Source organism: Lutra lutra, chromosome 4, assembly GCF_902655055.1.
Source record: "Lutra lutra chromosome 4, mLutLut1.2, whole genome shotgun sequence".
NCBI classification, from domain to species: Eukaryota; Metazoa; Chordata; class Mammalia; order Carnivora; family Mustelidae; genus Lutra; species Lutra lutra.
The window spans coordinates 80,817,152-80,841,597 of record NC_062281.1 but is presented as its reverse complement, the minus strand read 5'-3'; the positions used below and the strand labels follow the sequence as shown (position 1 = coordinate 80,841,597).

Genomic DNA, 24,446 nt, shown 5'->3' with positions numbered 1-24,446 from the left:
TTTTTCTTTGTTTAAGAACCTCATTTGTTTAAAAATTGTTTTTGAGTGGTTTTTGGCCACCAACTCTTCCTGGGGCTTACTTGGCTCAGATTTGTCCAGAAGCTAATTCTGATTCTTCTGTCAAATGCTCTATGGCACCGCATTCCCTGCTCTCCTGAAGGCCTGGCACAGCACAGGTGAGCAGCTGACCACACCAGGGATGGGGCCGTGCTTGCAGGGAAAAAGAGAGCTATCGACTCTAAATCGCCTGAGTTTCAGGGTTAGGGTTTAACGCAGGAGATCTCCCACTTAAAGCAAGGGGAAAATCTCTTCTCCAGATAAGCCTGGGCACTTTATTTCAGTGGGCTTCAGCCATCTAGGTTGGAAAATGATTTCTTTTCACTGAGTCTTTTGTGTCGATGCGGAGTTACAGGCTCTGGGTGAATGCGGTTGCAGCTTCTACCCTCCCTCTGAGGATCTGAGGATTGCTGCTACTCCGTAGCCTGATAAGCCTCTCCTCCTCCAAAGTGGACACATGGAGGATCTTTGTTTTTTGTCGTCATCAAGGTATCAAAAACACGATTGTCTCCCTCATTGTTAGTCAGGGAGGAGGGGTTTATTAGAGAAATGTGATTAATTTCATCGGCCTCATAAACTTTACAGAATTTGATTCTGGATTTGAATGCCCTGAGTTCTCAAAAGTACCCCTGAACCATCTCTTGTTAACTTAGCGTATCCCCCTTTTATTCAGTGTCCTTTGAGGAGACGGCAGCAACTGAGAGTACTTTGTGTCATAAAATCGTAATGTGTGCAATAAGAAAATCTCATGAGTCCATTTTGCAACTGTTTGACAAGCCACTGTGTGGTCAAACATTTCCTACCATCTTTGACTTGCAGACAGCAAAAAGCTTCCATCGTTCGGTTTGATTTTAAAGGCAAGCCTCTTTCTTGTGTGCCAAAGTCCCCAACACAAAGGTAGGTTTGATAGCTATAAACCTCCCCAGCCGGGCTCCATCACTCACTTCTCCCCAGGCTTTGGTATACCGCCTTCAAGAACAACACTCCTTCACTCCTTCTGGAAGCCACAAAACTCATCCTTGTCAATGCTCCTCTGAGTCTCTTCCTAAGACGAGGAAGGGATGTGCTTTAGGGATGGGGAGCTGCATGGTAGTGAATGTGGTTAGGAACATGAAAGGCAGTTTATTCTCACGGTTCAGTCACTGGCCCACCCTCCGGGCTCTTGGACTGGCCTACCTTGGCATGCAGACTCTGTGGTTTGTTGGAGAGGATGTCTGCAGCTTCCCTGCAGCGGGTGGAAAGGTTCAGGATGGCAGCAGCTGCTGCTATGTGGGTGTCTTCACTACATTGACCGTAGCTATAAGAGCTGGCACGGCAAGGGCTCTGTGTGTGGGCGCCTGCACTAGGCAGTCGATTAGGAAATTTCCCTGGATTTGAAAAATGCTTTGCTGTTGAAGAGAGATTTGATTAGCAATTGCATGTACGTGTTTTAGTCATTAAATAGATTTGCTTTAGAGATATAACTTCTTACATTAAAATACGTTAAGAATAAATTTAAACATGATCCATTATCCATTGGTACACTCAGTGAAGGTTATTGAGATTAGTTTTCACAGTAGTTCACAGATCGAATGAGGTGATGGCTGGGGAAGAATGTCTATTCTCTTAATATTTTTCGTATTTATGCTTCTTATGGTAAAAATTTTATAACTAATGTTATGGGACAGGTGCACTGGCAGCATTCGTGGCAAAAATTATGGATTAAAACTACACTGGCAAAATCTGTCAGGGACTACAGAGGCTTAAGACTTGGACATCTATGAACTGTGCATGTGTGAAGACCAGTAATTCCAGTAGCAAAAAAAAAAAAAAAAAAAAAAAAAGTACACCCTTTCAACATTTGTTTTCACAATAACAATTTATATTTAGACATAGAATTGTATTTTTATTTTTATTATTTGATATACAGGTTTGTTTTGTGCTTAAACCAGCAGAAGTTGTTCTTAATGTCTGACCAAATGGAACTAAATAAATGGTAGAGCCTTTAATGAGCTAGCATTTTGCATATTTAGGTAAAACATGATAAGTAAAGGACAGAGAAAGTGTTCTCAGGATGAGCAGAAAGGCAATTTTAGTTATCAAGGCTGAGTTTCTGTTTTATGTTACTGTTGTGGCAACAAGGCATTACGGAGTGAGAGAATTAACCATATTTCTCTTCACTCTGGGTGTTTGTAAACATTGCTCAAGGTTATGGGAGAAACACCCAAGATTTAAGTGGGATGATATAGAAGCATTTAGTTATTTGTTTTGCTGCAAATTTTGTTTACTGTAAACTTTGATCATTATTTTTCATGAAGCAATTTAAAACATTTCCAACTGTGATTCCTACAATTATAAAAATACAAAAATGTCACTGAATGTTTGCATTTTTAAACAATATCTATATTATATGAGTATATAGAATGCCCTTGACTAGCTTCACTTGAATTAAACATATATGTATATGTGTATGCATATGTGTACATTTTATATATATATAATAGAAAACATTGTGTACCTGTGCATATATAATTTTTCCCCAAATCTAACAGGTAGTTGATGTTATTTAGGCTGAGCCTTATTTTTAGTCAGAATAGATAGAATATCTTTTGGAGTATAGCATACTCCATTGTCAATGGGTCAACTCCTTTCAAGTATGTTTATCAGTGCTATGTTTTATATAGCATCTAGTTCTTTGAAAGAAGTGACCAACATCACAGAATGAAGCCCATGTTATATGTTCCTAAAGGCACTCAGTGTAGGTCCAGAGGTATGAGATCAAAGGGATTCCATAGATTTGCATGTTGTGAAGAATCCACAACATGCATGTTGAGTCTATGGAGGACTCAAATTGGGGAATAATTTCACTTCTTTCCTTATGATATCGTAACGCAGGATTCAGATCTGGGTTCATCCCAATGTTTACTTCCTTACCTTTTATTAAGCTATTCAAGGACTCTAAAACACTTGAAGAAATGTGTTAATAAAAACACCAAGTTGTATATATTACACCATCTTTGAGTTATGATCTTCTATACAGATGTGCTACCATTAGAGTATTAACACATTTTAAATGATTCTATATTAATTCTTCAATATATGGATAAACCTCTCCACTGTCACACATATTGCACCTATTGTAAAATCTTGATTTCTAAACTGTGAATTTCTTCCAAGACCTTCACTTTTTCTCTCTTTCAGTCTAAGTGCTTTTGCTGATTTAAGTACTATTTTAAGTAGTATTTCAATATTTTACCTGTTAAATTTCCATAATTTCAACATGAATCAAAATTACTGTATTGTGATGACTAAAACAGTTGTTATTAATCCCAAACCCAGCTGAATGTGAATTAAATATTTCTTTAGAATTACTGTATTTTGACTCAACAATGGCATGATATTTGGAGAATAATTAATCCAGTAACTATTCACCATGTTCAGTTTAACTTCATGTAAAATCGGTAATTCTGATCAAGTTATCACTTGATAACTTATTTTTATTTCACTGCACAATATATTTTCTCTCCTTCTTGCAGTAAATAATGTATTCTAGATTTGAGTACACCCTCACCCCCAAACACACATAGACAAGATGCATTTTGGGAATAAGGATTAGAATTTGAGGCTTACATTCAGGAAATGGTGGTGTTTTTCGTCCTTGACCTGTTTGCATGAGGGGACGTTTACCAAAAACCTGGGCATCAAAACTGGCATAATCGAATGGTACTTTTCCAAACTTCTCTTGTTCTTTTGACACTGTGGCTCTGGGAGAGGAGATGGCTTGTGATCGGAAATTGAATTCAATTTGTTTCACCAAGCTTGTCCTGAAGAAAGAGGGGAGAGTTCAAAAGAACTATGATGAAATTCTTAGTGAGCATATTAGCATCAGAATTTAAAGCAGATCCGATGTGTCATGCCTGTCAGTACCCACGGAGACAGTGTACTATGGAAAAGAGCTGGTCACAGTATGATAAAAGAGAGTACTCTGTGCTGGGAGTGAAAGATGGGAGGCACCAAGGGTTCTGGATGTCTATTGCGAGGCTGCATGTTGTGGGTCTGTCTCCCATTGATAAAAGAGGAATGTGCAATTTTGCATTTTTGTCTTATGCAGTTACAATGAGCAGCAAGTATTTAATGTCTGTTAGCACTTCGAGTTCCACAGAGAGAAACGCCATCTAACTATCATTAAGGCACTGACAAGGTGTGCACATTCCACATATTAAGACTATTAATCAGCCTGGTGGTGAAAAGTCACGTTTGTAGCTGGTGGGGAAATGGCATTGTAGTCCATTCAAAAGAAGTGATGCTGAATCCCACTCTCCTTCAGCAGAGCTGACAGGAGCCTGACACCTAACAGGGGCAGCATATGCACCAGAAACTTCACTTCTGAATTGTGAACTTCCTAGACTTTTCACCTTTTTCCCTTTGTCTCAGTGTTTTTGTTGATACTTCAATATTTTATCTGTGAAATTATTTCAATACGAATCAAAATTTTGTATCATAATAGCTATCACATTTTGCAATAGAATTACCTTAATCCAAGCTATGAGTTAAATATTCCCTTACAACTACTGTATTGGGATTAAACAAGGACATCATATTTGTGTAGTACCAGTCCCAGTCAAGAAAAACACAAATATAGTCTAATAGCAAATGAATATAAACAAATACACCTTTCAGAATTTAGCAATATCTAAAATACTTATATGTTTTTCTTTTGTTTTCCACCAAAGAATGCCTGACTCATCAGAATGTCAAAATTTCAATGATATTTCTTGGATTACATAAAAAACACTTAAACTGCTACATAAAAATATTTGAAAAAGCAGTTGATCTTATTATTAGATATGTAACTTGGTGTATAACCTTAATATATCTTCATTCTAGTCTAAAACACATTTTTTAAGAAATTAGGGAAATAAGACTAAATGCTATTTCTATATTTGATAAATAACCTACTTATGGAGAAACTAGAGGATATGACCATATTAACCAAGAAACTTGCTGTTAAGATTTTTAATTGCTAGTTATTCAGTAATTCATGATCTTTGCTTGACATATGTTCTTCACTCATCTGATTTTGACTCTTTAATTAAATCTCTAAGAGCACATATTAAGGGAAGCCATATCTTGAAAATGCTTCTAATAACAATGTTGCATTTCAGTGTCTCAGTAACAGTGAAGATCTGGTCATCTGTTTTAATCCTGAAATAACTTTTCCTATCTATATGATTTGTTATTAATAAATGTGTAACTTTACATTGTGTTATCACTTGTGGTTTATTATTTAAGTATAAGTAAGGTCTTCCAAACTGCTGGAGATTGTGAAGTACCTGGGGCAAACAGGAGATATATCATTAACACTTATCAATTCATGGAATGTACTTTTGCCTTAAAGAAATTATATGTATAGCTGGAACAGAGGAATGAATATATAACACCACATATTTTGGGTGGGTGTGAGTGATTTATGAAGGCATTATCTGCAGAGAGAAAGGCTAATCAATCATTGGGAGGGCTTACCTGACTAGTGGGATGGGTTGCATTTAGTGACACAGAATTTTGATTAATGTATGTTATACACTTTATTTCTTTTAGATTCATCCACATTGTGTTACCTTTACATATAGATTAATTTCATGTTAAGCTTCTCAGGGTCTAGCAGTTCATTTAAGTGAGAGTATGATTAACTGGACCAGCCTCTCAAATAGACATTGGTAGTTGTGAATGAAGGTCGGGCCATAGTGAACTAGCACATGAGGGGAGCTGGACGCATTGCATAGGGCATGGCATGGACAGACTACTAGGAACGTCATGGGAGGGTCATACCTGTGAACCTGGTCAGGACACTGCCCGGTTTTGGGTGAATCAAGCTGATTTTTGTCCTGGGACATTGCCAATTTTTCAGCTGCAGCAATTGGACAACCAGAAAGACTGTTAAAAAAAAATTAAAAAGGAGGAATTGAGTTAAAAAGATAAAGTAATTTGCTTTGGCATGTACCTCACAACATACTTGGCACGCATTAAATGTTAAGTCATATTAATAGTTCACTTAGCACCTTTCTCATGCTAATAGATCCCAAAAGGGTTTTGCAAACTACCGTGTCAACATTTGCCCCCCAATCCCATCTAAGAAGTGATGAGTAGCAAACTCATTTTTAAAAATCGGAAAATTATGTAAGGGAATTATTCTGAAAGTCTATAACATTTTAAGTAGAATGTACCCACTCCAATTGCAATGTGCCCAGCTATAGATGTTAGCATGATAATTCTATGATTTATCTCAAGATTTTTAGAAAAATGTTAGGGACTTAATTTTAAATCAGTATATTTATATACTGATTTATTTATATATATATATATAAAGTGTAGAATATGAAGTTTTCTGGCAATATGCTTACGAGTTACATAGTATCTTGTGAGCACATAATAGATACACAGTATATATTTACATACCACACAATACATTTGTATGTAAATGCACATGTGTGTTTTAAGTGAGTAGGAATCCCAACGTAATGAATCTCAATGAGATGAAATGATGTTTACCTTCCTCCTGGCTTATAGTCAGAACCACAGTAGATTGAAGCCCTTTTGGTACCTTGTTAATGTTTATTGGATGGGATCCAAGACAAACCCTACACAACTCTTTTCAGTGTCAAAACGGCTATGGTGAAGTTCCAGAGCAAAAAAGAACATGTTCTGTTTATATGATTATATGAATGTATAACTCTAGTGTTCAAATAGAACATTTTTTTTGGTTTGCCTGTCTGTCAAATGATAATTTCTCAGAAAGTAAAGTGTGTTTTTTTGTTTTTTACTCTGTATACATTGAGAATATTTCTTATCTATTTCAAGTGGTAACATATTTGATAGTGATCCAGAGATTTTGATGACACAGTGTTAGTTCCTTATTTCCTCCGTGGGAAATCTGTCTCACTTCTCTTCGTTAGGTAAGAGTAGCCTCTCATCACAATTACCTCCTGTGGGTGTTGCGGTTGCTGTTCACGTGCCCTCTTCCGGTGCATCCTGGGGTGGGACACTTGAGCACGTTTTCATGCATGGCAAGAACTGAGCACAAAATATCACAAAAAGAAAAGAATAGTATACCATGAATACACAGCATGCTAACACACTGACTTCTCCACTTGGCATTCATAAGAATTTGGCTATATAATCTGCTTTTCTTCCCCCCCATAAATGTTCGGGTTGAAATTAATGAGCACTCAAGAACTTCAAAAACTAAATTCAGCAGCGTGTTCAAGTTTTAGTTTCTTTAAACGTCATGTCATGGTTAACACTAGACTTAAATACGACTATTCTGTTGGTATTTAACTTAAAATGAGAGGCTCATAACCTTCCTTTTATATTTATGTGCTTTTCCTTGGAAAAGTGGATGGAGAACACTATTTGTCAAGTAGTTCCTGTTAACTTTTCCTCACGGTGTGAACTTCTGAATATAGTGTTCTTTATTTTCTAAGAGATATTACTTTGATTCTTGTCCATTGCTCCCCACTCCCCCCTGCACTGCCATTCAGTTATTGGTGGAAGAGCATGGTTGAGTGAACAACTCGGTAGTCACTTTGAGGAACTGGTAATCTACTGGGACAGTGCTGAACAGATTAGATGCACTGATTTGTAAAGCTGTGTTTTTGAGGAGGGTGATGCTGAGGCATTCACACCACTGTGGTTTGTATGACCCACGGGTGTTTCAATATGTAGGTTAAAGAAGTAGAGGATGTAACACATTGATACTTCAAAACTTAGAAGACAGCCCTTTCCTTCTCCTCCAGTTTCCTAGCTCACAGCAGGGCTGAGGGTAGAGAAGCCACCAATGTTTGCTCTTGCTCAGGGCCCTCTGCTACTGCAGGATGCCCTCGAGAGGCATGGCAGGCATCACAAGTTCCTACACGGAATGGGGAGATGGGGAGTAGGGAGGACCCTGGTGATGATGCACTTTTTTTTTTTTTTTTTAAAAAGACTCCATGCCCAGTGTGGAGCCCAGCTCATGGCTTGAACTCACAACGTTGAGATCAAGACTTGAGCTGAGATCAATAGTCGGATGCTTAACCAACTGAACCACCCAAGTGCCCCTGGAATGCACTTCTTATATTTAGATGATGCACTGAGGCCAAAACCGCTCCTGGGCTTAAGGAAGCCACACCTCTGGGTGAGAAAGGACTGTGCAATCCACAGTTAATTTTAACCATGACTTTTATTTTCTGTATTCTGATGCTTTGTCATCTGGGCCCTGGCAAACCCTGGAGAGACTGCCCTTTCAAACAGCTTTTAAAGGCAAATCAACCAATTGTGAGCCCACGCCCAACTGCCTCTTTTATTAGACTCACACTCTCCACCTGCCAGGTATCAGACACCCATAGACAACCCTCAAGCTTTGGAGCCTACTGAAAGAATTCAAACTAGCCAGTCTTAAGACTGCTTACTTTGCTCCTTCCCACAGAAACCAGAAGTTCCCCCCATCCCTGGCCCCTGATGACCCTGATGCTCCCCTATGTGGCCCTGCCTGTTGTGGTACACCCCCACCCTTCAGGAACTATAACAAATTCTCTTCGCAATGTCGGTTGTCTCCTAACCTACTGTCCTAACTGTACTCTCAGGTTTTCTATTAACACATTGATTTTAAACACCCAGCTAGATGGAAATTTTCTTGACACAGCAAGGAAACTTTGTATTTCCATTCCGAATTCCACATTGGAGGAGAAAGAGGATAAGATCATAATGCTGTGGTGCACTAAGACGAAGCCTACTGGTTTTAAGGATATGTCATACTCACTTTCCAGGGGAACCCGCACTTTGTGGGGGCACCCCGAAAGGCTGCGGTGGTGGGGGTAGAGTCCTGTCACGTGTCCCGTGCCATCGCACCCGGGGATAGGGCACTTGGTCTCCCTTTTTTCAGGCCTCGGTGAATCTACAGAGAAATTAAATCAAGAGATTCATCTGGCTCTTCTTTCCCTCCCCATTCACTAGAGTGGCCTTGCAGGGTGACATTCTCACTTCACTCAGTTTTTACAGCATAAACATTCTTCTCACATTGCCTTGAATAAGACCCTCAACTAAGACCTGTGGAAGCATAAAAAATGTTTTCAATTTTCTTGGTTTTCTAAACAAAGGCTGACATAGGGCAAGGGAGTGTTAAAATACAGAGATGGTTTTAAGTTGTCATATCACATATTGTAGTTAGTGTCTCATTATGAAAAACGAACCACGCCAGAGGCAGACGATGCCTAAGCTCCTGAAAAAGAAAAAAAAAAAAAAAAAGTGAGAAAGAAGAAGGTATTTAAACTAAAACTATCTCTTATTGAAAGGGTCTCAAGAAAACCAGATTCCAAATGATAAAACAAAGAAGAAACCCCATCTGAGAAGGGTTGCTCTAGTCTTGTTCCTGCAGATCCCTGGCCTCCTGTGGCCCTAAGGTTCCAGGTCCAAGTGCTGCTCCCTCATACATGTAGAGCCCGCTCTGGCCAGAGTCAGGGAGGGAGTCAACAATGGCATCTTGTGCCATGCCCAAACAATTGGCCGTGCTGCAGAGGGCCCAGATCCCCAAATCCCAATGCATTGACACTTTGGATCGATCAGGAGAGAGCAGCTACAGAGAAGCAGCTTTCATTTTACTCTGAATGCAGAAACTGAAAGCCCAGGTGATAGGACAGCCTGGCAAGGAAACATTCTAGGAAGAATGGAAATACAGGGTGGGGTTGGCCTTGGGTGGTCTGTACCACCAAGAACATTGGGGTATAGAAGGGGACCACAGGTGCCAGGAGGCAGAGAAAAGGGGCACTTTGTAACACTGCTAGTCAGGCTGCCGTGAGGCATTGACCTAGAGGGGGAGGTCGGAGGGTGAGCTGGGGTTTTAATCTTCCAGCCCACACTTTGCTGAGGGTTAGATGAAAGGTTATATAAATTTGTAAAATAAATGAGGATTATCATGAATTTTGGTGGGGTTAGAGCTACCACAGCAGAGGCCTTCTGCAGATATTTTCATACTTGTGACTGAGATAATAAACCGAAAACAGAAATGCGTTTTTGGAGCCCAAATCACCCCCCTAACTTGTGCCTGGAATGATATACCAATCATGGGGACAATCTTGTCTCTCAGCACTGATGATCAGAGGAACCAGAATCACAATGGACATGGGAGCCTCAGAGAAAGGACCAGTGTGGAATGGAGGCTGGCCGCAGGCTTCTCAGAACACGAAGTATCACGAATAATGAATCCACTTGATGCTGAGAGTGAAAATAAATAATCTGTGTGATCCTGTTTTAGGAAAGCTGTCGGCGGTGGACTCGGGGGCAGAACCCTGCTGCGTGAGGATGCGGCGGGCCCATATGCTCCTGCTCCAAGCCTAGTACTGAGAGCAGAGCAATGTCGCGGGATGCGACAGCCGTCTCCAGGGTGGGATATTGCGATGAGCAGACGTGCCTCTGTGATACCACGTCACCCCAGTTGTTGGATTATAAACAGTCCTGGGCAGATGGGCACAGCAGGTTGTATGTAATGCAATTATTTGGGGGCATGTTTTCACTAAAGGGGGAGGAGCCAAGGATCCTTCAGCTTAGGCACACACTGCCTGGGAGGGAAGGTCAGCAGAGAAAACTGGAAATCGAAAGTGAGAAATGAACAGCCCAAAGACAAGGATGCCTTAAGTATCAGATATTTATGTTTCGTGAAAGACAGGATTTAAATGCCATGGTATCGGGATTGTTCTCTGTCTTTTGCAAGAAACAAAGAGGCATATTAAGAGTTTTGACATGTTCTTTGACTTTTATGGCTGTATATTTTACTTAATCCAAAAATGTTGCTAATTGTGAAGTTGTTTTAGGCCTATAATATCTGTAGATGGAGAGTCAAAAATCCATGAAGTTTGATTCAAGTGACATTACGGTGGTTGACACTGCATATGAGAAGGAATTAGAAAAGAGGAAAAGCAATGTGGGTTTTGATGCCCTTCCTCCCTTGGACCTGGTCCAGGTGAGGCCACATTTCTAAACCACATTGAAAGGTTTGGCGCTGTGCATTTCCCCTCCTTGCCACATTATTTGTCTATAGGAAGCCAGAGAGGGTGTGGGAGATAAGGCCGGGCTGGCACCTGACCAGGTGTGGTCCACTGACAGTCCATCATGCACGTTTGTCTGCAAGCCTTCTCTGCTGGGTGAAACAGATGCCATGAAATGCTCTGTGGGGCAGAACCTGTTTGCATGATAAGAAGGCAGAGCTTGAGTTCTCAGGTGACTCTCAGGCCTGGCTCTTCCTTTCCTTTTATTTTCTTTGCTGAATGCTGCATAATGAGAGTGACCTTATACTCTGGTGAACTTACATGTGGGTATGCCTGGCACTATCTTATTTGCACCTGATACACTCCTGTGATTGTTTGTAGCACTCCCCTTTGCTCTGAAAGTGCCTTAGGCTGTACAATAAATTCTATGGGGACTCCATACACACTGTGACCTAAAATCTCACTAAATCTTAGTAGCAACGAGATAGCCGAACTTTTTAAAAAAATTGTTTAGAATTGTTGACTATCTGCAGACTTGGGTAAAACGATACTTTAAAATGTTAGTGTTCTCTCCTTTAATAGTGGGGTCTCATGCCCAGGGTATATGGGAAATTAGGATGATATTGTGATCATGAATCTCAGTTGGTATGATTATTGACCTAAGAGCATGGAATGCTCACCAGAGGAAGAAGCTGCTCATAAGCTACTGTGTCCCACATCTGGGATGAGGAAGAAGAAAGTCAATATCTAACTTGGACTCTGCAAGTACCCTCTAGATGAAGCCTATAGTTCCCATGCATTATGGGCCTTACCTCTTTTTGCCTCTCTTTCATACTAGTCTGGTCTGGACCTCTTGCAAAGGCTTTGAATGCTGCAAGGCCGGACCATGCCCCACACAATAGGATATATTATTGAATTAACCAGCCTCATTCATAATTCTCTAAACCTTATATCACCCATGTTTACAAACACAGATTCTATTGCCTTGGTGGTTTTTGTAAACAAAAAGTTTCAAGTTCTATAAAAATGACCAAAAGATTGTCAAATATTGTAAGCTATGGCACAAAGAATTAAAGTTTCTCCAAACACTGAATTTCATGGAGCTAGAAGATATCATCAGCTGCAACATAGTGCCACATTTTGTGTGTTAGCAAGCAAGAAAAAAATTACTGAAAATTAAATTATGGCATACCCTTTTGATTTCAGAGATGTTAAAATGGGGAAACTGTGTATCTTAGAATGAATGAAATATAGTAGATGACAAATTATGACTTTTTAGGATTTGAGGTCAACTTTATCTATTTTTTTTATTTTGGTTTTGTAGCCCATTTAAAAAAATAACAAATATGGACACAGGCAAGTTTAGCACGTTGCATATTAGTGGAGTATACAAAGCTCACAGTGGGTCCTGTCCCAAATCATACACTGCATTGATATTCTATCTTGATCCTAATCCTGGCAAGTGTGTTTGCATAGTATTATTATCTTGCTCCTCACTACATGACATTATTTTATTCTTTGTTTTGTTTTCTCAGCTCTGAGCTGCAAGACAATAATTGACAAGATTGCAGGTGAGTACTACAATAGACCCCAAATGACAAAATATACAGTTCATTTCTGCATAAATCTCAGAAAGCAGATCAACCAAACCATAACTAACATATTATTCTTGTAAGCTTCCTGGGGACATGACCTTAATTTTCTCTAAGATATTCTAATTCTGTGGTTCTTGGACTTCAAGGTACACAAGAATCATCTGAAAAGCGTGCTTTAAAAAAAGGCAAGTTCTGGAGCAGTAAGTCTGATAGGATCCTGGAAATACCCATCTTAAACAAGCCTTCTAGGCACTTGAGAACCATCATTTGGGAATTATCACCAGGCCCATCTGGTGTAAGACTCAGGGTGGGGGGAGGAGTAGCATTATGGGAGATAGGACATAATTTCACTAAAGTTGAGGAACAGTTTTAAGGCCTCCTCCAAGCACATTTATTCTTCTCACTCGTGTTTGGACCAGATATTTGTGGCCCTGAGTTAGAGACCTGGTAAAAGCACAAGGCTTCTAAAGGCATTGGCATTCAGTTTTATCCTAAGAAGGATCAGAGCATCCTGTCCAACTTGCCAGTAGCTCAACATTATTTTGAAGCTCCTCCAAAGGAGTCAGATGATCCCCATAAGAAAGTGGAAAAGAAAAATTAAACTTCTGGAATTGATTTGATTAATAAAATGATTTAAAGTCCAAAAAGTACTAACGTCCCTCTAACATGTCCAATATAGTACTGTACAAATACTATATATTTTTTTAAAAGCTGTCAAATTAAGAGAAAAAGAGGCAATGATTCCTTCTTCATGTGTAAAAACATCACAAAACTGACCAAGCTTGATCTGAGAACAAGCTAGAGAGCAGACAGAGGAAAAAAAAAGATATTGTTATTTTACAATATGAATTGGTTTTTAAATTGCATCAAGTTGTCAAAAGCTATCTGGAAGTGATAATCAAATCTTACTAATTTTTATTCCAACCATCAAAGCAATTTTATTACTAAAATAAATGCAAAAAAAATGTGTCTTACGTTTATTGTTAAAGATTTGTCTTCCACCCATGTCAATAACTTTGGTTTGTCTCCTTTCCCCAGCAAGGTGTTCCAGTAGAAACCTGTCCAACTCTTTGTAGGTGTTATGGAAAACACAACCTCGCTCAGCTTGGAGAGCAATCGCCTGCTCCAGCAAACTCAAGTTCCCCTTCGCCTTCTCCAGGTCAACAGACTCTTCTGTCATGGCTGCCAGACACTCGTTATCATCTTCCTCCATCCCAGTGAATGAGGGCTGGGCTTTGCTGTCCAGCGGTTCCATAGGAGCATTCTGTGGGTCTCTTCTTTCTGTTTCAGAATCACACATATTTTCACAAGAGATAAACTTGTCACCTTCAGTTTTTATTTCAGGAACTTCCAATAGGTCTTTTCTATTATCCACTAGAATATACTTTGGGACCCTGTGTGGTTTGGTTTCTTCTGAGAAGTTGGAGCCACTGTCCCAACCATTCTCTGCACTTTCAGAGTTACTTTCACTGTCATCTGAGGAGCAGAACTGAAGCTGGGAATCATCGATCTTTCCTTTTCCATCATCAGAATGAATCATAAAGCACTCATCAGCTTCATCACTCTCTGCTTTTAGAGACTGGATGCCACTGTCATTTAAATTCTCACTTATGGTCTGAACAGACACATTTTTTTCAAATTTCCCCAAGTGCATTAAAGATTTGACCACAAGCTCTTGATAGCAGCCATATCTGTCTTCCTTCCCATTGGAGTTTTCTTGTGCAGTCGAATGAAGGTTTTCATCCATAGGTTTTATCACGATTTCTTCTATGGAAAAAGAAAGCCAATACTTAAAAAACAACAGCAAAAAATATTTTAAGAAAATTGCACCAATAAGTAGATGAGAGACAGATTTACATATATATGTGTGTGTGTGTGTGTGTGTGTGTGTATGTGTGTGTGTACATGTATATATACATATATCATATATATGCATCATAAGTACAACATGTGAATATGTGGATTCTATCAACTTTATAAACATTGAAGAGAAAAATACATATGATATCATAAGTACAACATGTGAATATGTGGATTCTATCAACTTTATAAACATTGAAGAGAAAAATATATATGAATGAATATGAAACAAAACAAAACAGACCCTAAAGTTCTGAGAATTGCATTTAAAGAAGTGAGCTAGTAAAATTTTCAGCATATTAACAGCTCATTATTTCCAGGATACTGAAATAGATACTTAGCAATAACAGAATGCTGAATGTAAAATTGTTGTTACTGTACCTCTTATATTTGCAAATCCTAACCAACCAGAAGGAAATCAAATATGTATAATACTATGCATAAAGGAAACATTAAATTTCTCTGCTAGCATGGCAGCGTATTTTCAAAGCTTATTTGGTTTATGTTCACTGCCTCCACAGTTTCTCAAACATACTTTCAGATTTTATGGGATGTTAGTTAAAAGACAGAATACATCCACATACAGATGATAACTAAGAGAGTTCTGAAGCTTTCAAGGTTTCCTGTTGACTTTCAGAACTGTCACACAGAAATTCCATGCCAAGGGAAATGCAAGTAAATGGGAGAATTAGCATGATAGCCTACCAAGCCTGCACCCAATTAAGGGTACAATTCAGGGTGCAGATCTGCTAGGGTTCCAGCCCTGGCTTAACATACATGGTGATCAGGAGAGCATGACACCCAGCATACATGCAGCTGTGAAATGCACCAGACAACCCAGCAATGGTCCCCTTAAATATTCAGTCAGACAAAAGAAGGAGAAGAAGAGGAAGGAGAAGAAGAAGAAGAAGAAGAAGAAGAAGAAGAAGAAGAAGGAGAAGGAGAAGGAGAAGGAGAAGGAGAAGGAGAAGGAGAAGGAGAAGGAGAAGGAGAAGGAGAAGGAGGAGAAGGAGAAGGAGAAGAAGGACCATTTCTGTGTCTCTGAAGGCAGAGTGGAGGATGGGCAGCGCAAAATAATAAGCCCCCTTAAAGACTGTGAAAGACACCAAGTGAAGTGCATTCTGTGTTAATAAACATCTTTGGAGGGAAGAAAAGGACAGCCATCCTGCGTGACGGCTGCAGGAAAGGGAATCTGTGGAGGAGACAATGTGCCTTTTTTGGTCTCATTTAATTTTTTATAAACATTGTCTCTGACAAGGACACTCAAAAATACATCTCCATCATCTTCCTTTCTGGTAATTATCTCCCTAAATCAACACTGGACTGCCAGGATCAAGTAAATATTGCCATAGTAACTAAAAGCATTTTTGGATGAAGGGAAGAATTTAGTCACAACACTAGCCCCTTTAAATAATGCTGATTATAGGGTGCAGTCTTTTGTTGGGATCTATTCAACATAAACTGAAAAATTTAACATTTTACTTCCTAGAAAAGAGGCTGGATAAACAAGCACATCACATTTGATAGGATGGTCTTTTCCCTTCTGAATTCATATCAGAGGAATTCCAGGTTTAAATAATATATTAAACATAGTCTAAAATGCAAATGAAGTTTTCTCAATAACACGGTTGGCTATTAGGAGAAAGTGTAAAGGGTTATGATAATTTTAAAGTATTATGAACTACAGAAAACAAATAAAAAGCATTTTCAGTGAATATGCTCAATTCATTGAACTATTCTCTCACTCCACTTAACTACCCACATGTGTACAATAATGATTTATAGACATTATACCTAATTATGCATATTTGGGCTGTGTTAGAGTGCTAACAAAAGCTCTAGAAAGCAACAATTACCTCTGTTGCTTAGCTACATAGTTTAAAATATTCCTATTAAGTGCAGATCACCAGAGAGGCGGGAGTGACAAAAATGCACATGTGCAGGACAATGCGTTTCCCTGTGCTGCTGCCAACAGCTAGCATTTTGGGTCATTTCCAGTTTACATAATTGTTTGGTTCAACTGTTTGTTATATGCTAAAAGAAAATATTTATTAATTATTCTTCAGAAAGAGAGGAGTCCTGCTGATAGAGGTGCCTACGTGCATCGCGCGAGATGGTTTCCAGGGATGTTCCGCAAATCTGCAAACCAACTTCCCATATACCTACCCCTCTCTGGCTTTCGCTGTCATTAGAAGAAAAAAAAAAAGTTGAGTTAGCTTTTGAACCTGACAGATCTGTGATGAGGTTCTTGTTTCTCCTAGCTCTGTAATGGGCTGCCTACATGTTTACGTTAGTGTGTTTTTATTTTCATGGTGGCTCGGTGATTCATTTGGTACCTTTATCATTGAAACAGCTAACCTGATTTGATTCCGGGCTTGCGTGCTCATGTCTGCACAAACCCCAAAGGGATCCTTGACCTTTCTGAACCCTGTGTCTTCATTTACACGGTGAGGCACGTTGCAGAATTTACACGCAAGAACACGCAAAGCAGGTGCCACACAACAGGTGTTTGGTAAATGACGGCTGTCTTCTCCCTTCCCCAGATACACATTCAGAGCACAGTAACGGCAGGCAGGCGATACAAGGGAGCCTCTACATAAATGAGGTGGGGCTTGTGTTCTGCTTAATAAGCAGTGAAACTGATCCCTGAGAGAGGGGACAGCCCACAGTGTGAAGGAGGCTCGGCTGGTTTACCACCTATGCCATGCGGGCTATGGAACTGCTCATCAACCGCCTTCAGAAACTGGGGCTTCAAAGCCCAGTGCACAATGTGGAGGGAAAACCACGACGGGTTTGAGGTCCAGAGACTAGGGCCGAACTGCTGGCTCAGCACCACCTACCTGTGTGACCCTGGGGCAGGTCTGTGTCTCTGAGTCCTGGTTCCTCATCATTTAAATGAGGATGATCCAGTGACATCCTAGGACAATAAACTGTTATGCTCCTGGCACGGTGTTCAGTTCTTTATTGCATTTAATCTTTATAGTAATGACAAGAAAGGGACTTTCTGCTCAATTTTACAGAAGGGAAATGATTTTCTAAGGGGCTAGGGGCTTGCTCAAGATCACACAGCTAGCCAGGGGTGGCAGGGGTGGAGGTGGGGGCTGACATCCAGATCCAGGGCCATCCCTCTACAATAAGCTACCCCAAATCCCACAGCCCAGGAAGCTCATATTTCTCAACTGATGCTTATAAAACACAGCAACCCTTAGGAGAAACTGTTCAGAATACTAATAGTCTATTATTTTCCCAAGTTTGGTTACTTTCAAGGGTGAATTTACAGGAATATACTAAAATACAATTGTCACCTGACTTTTGACCAAAAAACAATGACTTCTAAATTATAAATAAAATACGTAAAAATGAATAAGCAGCAATAACAAGACAAAAATTAACAAGTACCCATGCCTTGGCTATCTCCATATAACAGTGTAGGTCAGAAAATTCCTTGGGCGCACTCCCTGGGGACACTGAGAGTTGGATGTTTACCTAGCATATACCTTTCTCCTCCTGAAAGGATTTCAAAGTGTGGGGCAAGAGGAGGGGCCAGAGCTGGATGACACCTTCTGCGACATGAAGTAAAAAAAAAAAAAAAAAAAAAAAGTTTTTGCCTGATATGAAAAATTTCACATTTGTTTATTTGCTTGAAACCAAAGTCTCTACTCTAAGGGGTCTGGTAATCCTAGAAAGCATATGCTAATGACTCTCACATTATCGCTCAGATGTTCTGCCTCAAAACAACTTTAAAAATTCCTCTGAAAATCACAAGTTTGGAGTTTGACTCTTTTAATATAACTGGATTTTATTTTAATTGGATTTTAGTTCTCTTTCTAGAACTATCAAAGTTACTTGTACACATATATTAGTTTTCCAGGTGTCTTGACTATGTAAATCTTGCTAAGAATTAAAGCCCTAGAAAAATGAATTATTCTTTCAAAATTCTAAAATCATAGTGGTTTATCCCTTATTTGTGTTTTGTTTAGAGATAAGATGTGTTAAAATGATCATTTCAGCCCCTAGAGCTCCTACAGTTGTGACAGATTTCCCTGCGTCATGACTGTGAGCTTAGAAACTGAGGAAGGACACCATACACGTGGCTAATCTCACTTCCAGGCGACTCTTCTTTTCCTTGTTGGCATTGGGAAAGCACACGCTTGTCCTACCGCCTGGTAGTACTTTGCAAGCTCATCTTCTGCTTGCCCCAGTGAAGAAGGTGTATCTGTAAGGTTTGTCCACATTCTCTTCTATCACCATTAATGCGTACCTGCAGTTGTTTGAAAGACACCCAGTTGAGGGCTTGGGACATTATTTTGCTATTAAATGGATTCAAGCCCAGGAATTAAAGCCTTCCTAAGCACTGCCCCCTTCTTTATCATCTGAACCACCTGCTGAAGGCACAACTGGGCACACACGTGCAAGGAAAAGGCCTCGGGGAACCCAGAGTAAATGAGATGACCGGTGAAAACCCCCCTTTCCCTCTGGAGGGGTGGGTAACTTGCTCAGAGGTCTGAAAACAACTTAAGATTCTTTCAGCTGGGGGTAAGAGCATCTGTGACCTGTTATTTCTGGAAACGTAACTTTGTGATTGGATGTTATAGAATACCGCCCTCTCTACTTTCGGAAAGTAGTCAGAGCATGGGAGGATTGGAATATGGAACACAGTTAGCTGGGAAATAATTATTTTGCTTATCCTTCAATTGTTACCTAATTATCTTCTTTTCAACACCTACAAGCTGCATTACCTTAAGCATTAAATCTCTTTGGTCTTCAATGATCTCATCTGTAAAATTGGGACCATAATCATGCATACCTCATGTCATCGTGGGGTGGATTAAGTGATATAATTTATGTGCCTGGAATATATTAAGCATTCAAAAATAATGGCCACTACCACTACAATTTCAGCATATTCATTATTAATAGTGCTTCCAGTGCTAAATATAAAAATAGATAACATTTGTGAACCTGCAAATATTTGTTCATCAGTGCTTCTAACTGAATGTTTCACTGAGTACATTTTGACAGAATATTTTCTTGGTGGATACTGGGCATCTATGATGATCACACAACTAACATAAAAGGCAGGAAATTAGGGTGCAGATATAGTCCTTGTCCTCATGGCACTTACAACAATGGGTTGGTGTAAAAGATGCCCATTAAAAAAAAAAACAGTTGGTGAGTTAATTTCAACTAGATGAATTTTATAGCTCGAATCTAACCACATCGATTCAAGGACCCTCCCTAATACTAGATTCAACCTACAGCTTTCATAAATCAACAAAAAGTGGACCAGCTCAAGGAAACAAGATGAGTCAAGGCTCATTATAATTTACAGATGAATGATGAGGCTTTAAGCCATATGGTAAATACAGGGAATCCAGGACATTTGCTTAAACACTGTCAAATAAGCATACAACTTTGTTTTCACTACAGAATCTCAAACTACTTGCAAGCTAAGATTACTGAAGATCTGATGGTTGTGTCCTGAATTTGCATTCAGTCAGTATGCTTTTACATCTTTTCTAGTAATCCCTATTGCTGTCACTTTAATTCTGTCTATAATAGATACTTATGATCTAAGAGCTCTTTGCCTATGGTTTGTAATGTACATACTTCTTTTCAAATGACATCATATTTAGCATATTTTGATTCTTTAAAAATCACATTCAGAAAAAAACATATTTCATAGAATATATGTACACCTCATTTCATTTTCTAATCAGTCAAACTTTTGATTTCCATTTATTTTTTTCATAAATTTTTGAGATATTTGCATGTCCTTCAATTTCAGCCTCAAGCACAAAGTGGTTGGTGATGGTCCAACTCCTGGAGACACTGTGACCACCATGAACCCAACAGGAGTAACTGTGAACTGGGGAGAAGCATATCCTAAAATTTCAAAAAATAGTAACTATATATCACTTAGCATGCAAAGAGCATTTTGTGAGCAAGTGAAGAATTGAATTCATGAAATACAATGTGTGCCTAAAGGTAATTGAAAATCACTTATTTCAGAACTAATGGGCACAGTGATACATTTTCTATAACACATCATTTTCCTACTGAAGGATCTAGGCTGCCAACTTTGGGTCCCTTCTGCTAAGTCCATTGCTATAAGTATTTATTTTAAAGATGGTAAAAGATTAGGGTCACAGGTCACCTGCATTAGCCTATGTTGTTAATACCTATTATATTTGGGGGGACAAATAATATTCTGTGTGTTTATAAAACAAAAAAGTAAATTCTTTATTTAGATATGTCATATCTTAGATACCTTAGGCTTAAATATGTCCTTTTATTTTTAAGGGTTCTTTCAAGGATAGACATCTGTCCTATTAGGGAGTCAAGGTACTCTTTAAGGTTTAGTATCTTTTATTTTCCTCAAAAAGAGGCACACTCCAATTCTGTGCTTTTGAAAACAGACTCAGGCAAGAACTCTCTATGACTTAAATTTAGACTCCCGCAGTTACTGATAAACAAAAAAAAACTGGCTCTCGGTAAATGGATGCCAAGTGAATAAATGTTTGGTTTTGCTTTCAAATGGGAATTTGCTTCTACAGCCACAAAGACTGGATGTTCTACATAAGTTAAGACTGAGGCTTTGGTGTCAGGGAGTAGATAAAAGTTTGGGCTATTCCCGCTTGCTACCTGTGGCAGTGTGATCGCTGGCTTCCGGGAGGCCGTCTTCCTCCTCTGCCTCGGTCCTGTCATCACATTCTCTGCAGTCCAGGTTTGGGCTGTAGTGTCGGGGCTTCATTAGCAGGGATTTTCTCTTGTTGACTGGGACACCCAAAGCCTGCTCTGCAGCTCTCCTCTTCTTCGCCATGGAGCAATCATATGCAGCACTGTAGTGATTGAGGGAAGAACATGGAGACAGACTATACCACTACTTGCCGTTTGATTTCCATGAAGTATAACCCAAAACCCGTGGAACCTGGGAATAAAGTTTAGGGTTAGGTGTTGGCACTAACAAAAACAGCCCACCCATTGAATCTACTGAACTGTGTGGATTCTGTTTTACTGTCTATCAGAAGAGTTGTTTTTTTTTTAAATCATCCTTAATCCCGAGTAAGCATATGTTAATCTGTGCTTTGCTTGGCACTACATTAAATACCCGAGGAGGGATGAAACAAGATTTGCACTGGTTTGCTAATCCTAAGAAACAGCTAATGTGAAAAATATACCACCAGACACACACACAAAAAAACATGTCCAGTATGGATAAATCACAAGGTTTTTCAAATAGTTGCTTGCTACCCAAACTGCTTATCTCTGTCACAGTTGTGGATCAGACTTGAGATGCCACATCCTGAGTTTGACCTGAAAGAGGAAAGCATAAAAGGAGGGGCAAGCTAGGAACATTCCATCAACCCATCTCCAATCTCTCTCTCTCTCTCTCTCTCTCTCTCTCTCTCACACACACACACACACACACACACACACTTTAAAAAAAGGTGAAAAGATGCTACCTGGCATTCTGCCTTCTGATTTTCACCCATTTGGCACACAGAACAAACAAATAAAAGGAGGAGAAATAAGATTGGATTTCACAAAAATGGACAACAGTTTATCCTTACTCCTGTCCTCATATGATTTTGTTTGGAAATGCTCCTGAGAGCAGCTCTTTCAAAACAGATTTTCTACATATAGCTCACTCAGAATTAATGCAGATCATTCTATGTGCTGAAGTTAAGACAAATATTCACTTGGCAAGACCCAGGAAGACCAGAGGATTTAGCCCACAGTGAGCCTGTGAGAGATATTTATTAAACGCCCTTTGAAGAAAAATGCAAGAGATTTAGAAGCAAAGATCCAGAATAGAGAATCTTAGACTCCAAGTATTTGAGATATTACTTACTCCATCACAAAAAAATGACTGAATACACAGTAATATTATCAAATAGACAAAAGTCTTAAATTGTTCTCTTGGGAATATCAGTCCAAAGATGGTGGCCCATTCATAAAAAAAGATTATAGTCATGAATGGATTCTTGAACTTATAACAACTAGATTAAAAAATCTTCAGAGGGAGGGTGCCTGCGTGGGTCAGCCAGTTAGGTGTCTGCCTTCAGCTTAGGTCATGATCCCAGGGTCCTGGGATCAAGTTCTGCATCGGGCTCCCTCTCTCTCTGTTCCTACCCCCATGCTTGTGTTCTCTCTCTTGCTCTCTCAAATAAATAAATAAAATCTTAAATTAAAAAAAAAAAACTTCAGAGGGAAAAAAATGGGAGTGTTATTCCTTCTAGGAAAAACTGAATCTATAAGGAGAGAGTCCAGGAGGATTACAAATCTTTTAAAAAAAGATTAAAAAGTGAATGATTGAAAATTATCCTGAGGAAGAGAACAGTGAAGTTCCCAAATAAACTAATTTCCCTTTATAAAATCTCTCTCATGAGTCCAAATTTAAAGTAACCCTGTAGAGAAGATGGAGCAAAAAAGATGACTATGGAGCAAACTCCAGATGACTATGGAGCAAAAACAGGCATTTATGTGGAGACTGTTGAAAGTGGAATCCTATAATCTACTGGTTTGTCAAGGAAAAGTCTACAACATGCGGTTATGATATAATACAAGTAGGCATAAAACCAGAATTACCCTTACACTAGTCTTCTTTGTCAAGGAGACTGACCTTGGAAGGAAGAGGGACAGAGAAGCATATAAAAAAGGCTACATCTCCTAGTTATGTGAGGTAAGTTTAAGAACTTCCCCAAACTAGTGGAAGTCTCCAGAATCAAGTGAACTTCCGTTGAAGATGCTCAGAAAATATAAAAGACCACTAAACTATTATCTCAAACTAAGAAGAGAGGATCCTGGCAAACATCATTCAGGTATTAAAGCAGGGAAGAAAGGTGGATTCTAAAAACCAATATAAACATACCATTGGTTCTGGGAAAGAGACCAAGAAAGTTTATCAAAACAAAGATTTGTCAGTATCAGGAAACACTGTTCAATAAGACCCGGGTGGCGACTAGTTAGAAAGAACTGGTCAGTCAGAAAAATGTCATTTCTTTGATGCTTGATGAATGAGGCTGAACATTAACTACCCGTAAGATCCTTACAGACTTTGTCTTGTTAATATTGTTATCCAAATTTACATATAAAGACAAGTATCATTCTCAAATCAGGTATCTGGTAATCAATGGAACTGACATTTGAATCCCAGGCTGCTGGACCCTAAAGCTCATGCTCTCTCCTACATTTGCCAAATTAAAACAATGAAATTGGTTAATTTCCATGTGCATTTGTCAACTGAGTGGAGTAATACCTAATCAACCAGCTCCTATCTAACTGGAAGGAAGCTGCCTATCACAGGGTTTTGCCCAAAGATTGAGGTGCAGATAAACAGGACACTCATCAGATCTAGAGATAATACTGAATTGCAGCAATGGAATCATGTTGCAAATGTAATTAAGACCCCCTCAAATGACCATTGTCTGGAGTAGCAGAGTGAACCTAATGAGATGGCACTTAATGGTAGTAAAAATCAAGTTCAGTGTTTAGGTCCAAATAATAACTGTGCAAGGATGAAGGAGATATGCAAGGTTTTATCAAAAGTACAAATTCGGCTTAAAAGAAATGATTGTATTTGATACTGTGCATAAAGTTCCTTAAGGAACATTATCTGTGTAATCTGAGAAGAATAATTGAGTTTTTTTGAAGACTAAATTCCTCATCCCTCGAATACAGGTAGTAATTTCTGTATCACGTGTTGTAGACAAAGAAGATGACATCGGTCCTGGTAGTGGCTGAAATAGATCAAGATAGAATTGTTCTGATTCCCAGTTTAGTGCTCCTTGGACTCCATCACTGCCAGGCTGACGCTGCCACAATGCCACATCACAAACTCTCTCCTTAGCACACTGTATAGATTTATGCATGCTTGTATGTCCATAAAGGCAATTTAATTTTTTATATGTTATTTATATTTACGTAAATTACATGA

The 24,446-nt window shown here is 39.1% G+C and overlaps 1 protein-coding gene across 3 annotated transcripts in view; it reads right to left on the bottom strand.

Annotated features, from left to right (window-relative positions):
* The window catches only part of ST18 (ST18 C2H2C-type zinc finger transcription factor), a 104,974-nt gene that overhangs the window by 45,076 nt on the left and 35,452 nt on the right, over nucleotides 1-24,446 (bottom strand). For all 3 annotated transcript variants that reach the window (XM_047727748.1, XM_047727750.1, XM_047727749.1), the window contains 7 exons: nucleotides 21,152-21,348; nucleotides 13,622-14,413; nucleotides 8,831-8,965; nucleotides 7,017-7,107; nucleotides 5,866-5,970; nucleotides 3,667-3,860; nucleotides 1,234-1,445 (listed from right to left, as the gene is read on the bottom strand). In XM_047727748.1, coding sequence (XP_047583704.1) covers nucleotides 1,234-1,445; nucleotides 3,667-3,860; nucleotides 5,866-5,970; nucleotides 7,017-7,107; nucleotides 8,831-8,965; nucleotides 13,622-14,413; nucleotides 21,152-21,348 — 1,726 coding nt within the window. The remainder of the gene's footprint in view (nucleotides 1-1,233; nucleotides 1,446-3,666; nucleotides 3,861-5,865; nucleotides 5,971-7,016; nucleotides 7,108-8,830; nucleotides 8,966-13,621; nucleotides 14,414-21,151; nucleotides 21,349-24,446) is intronic.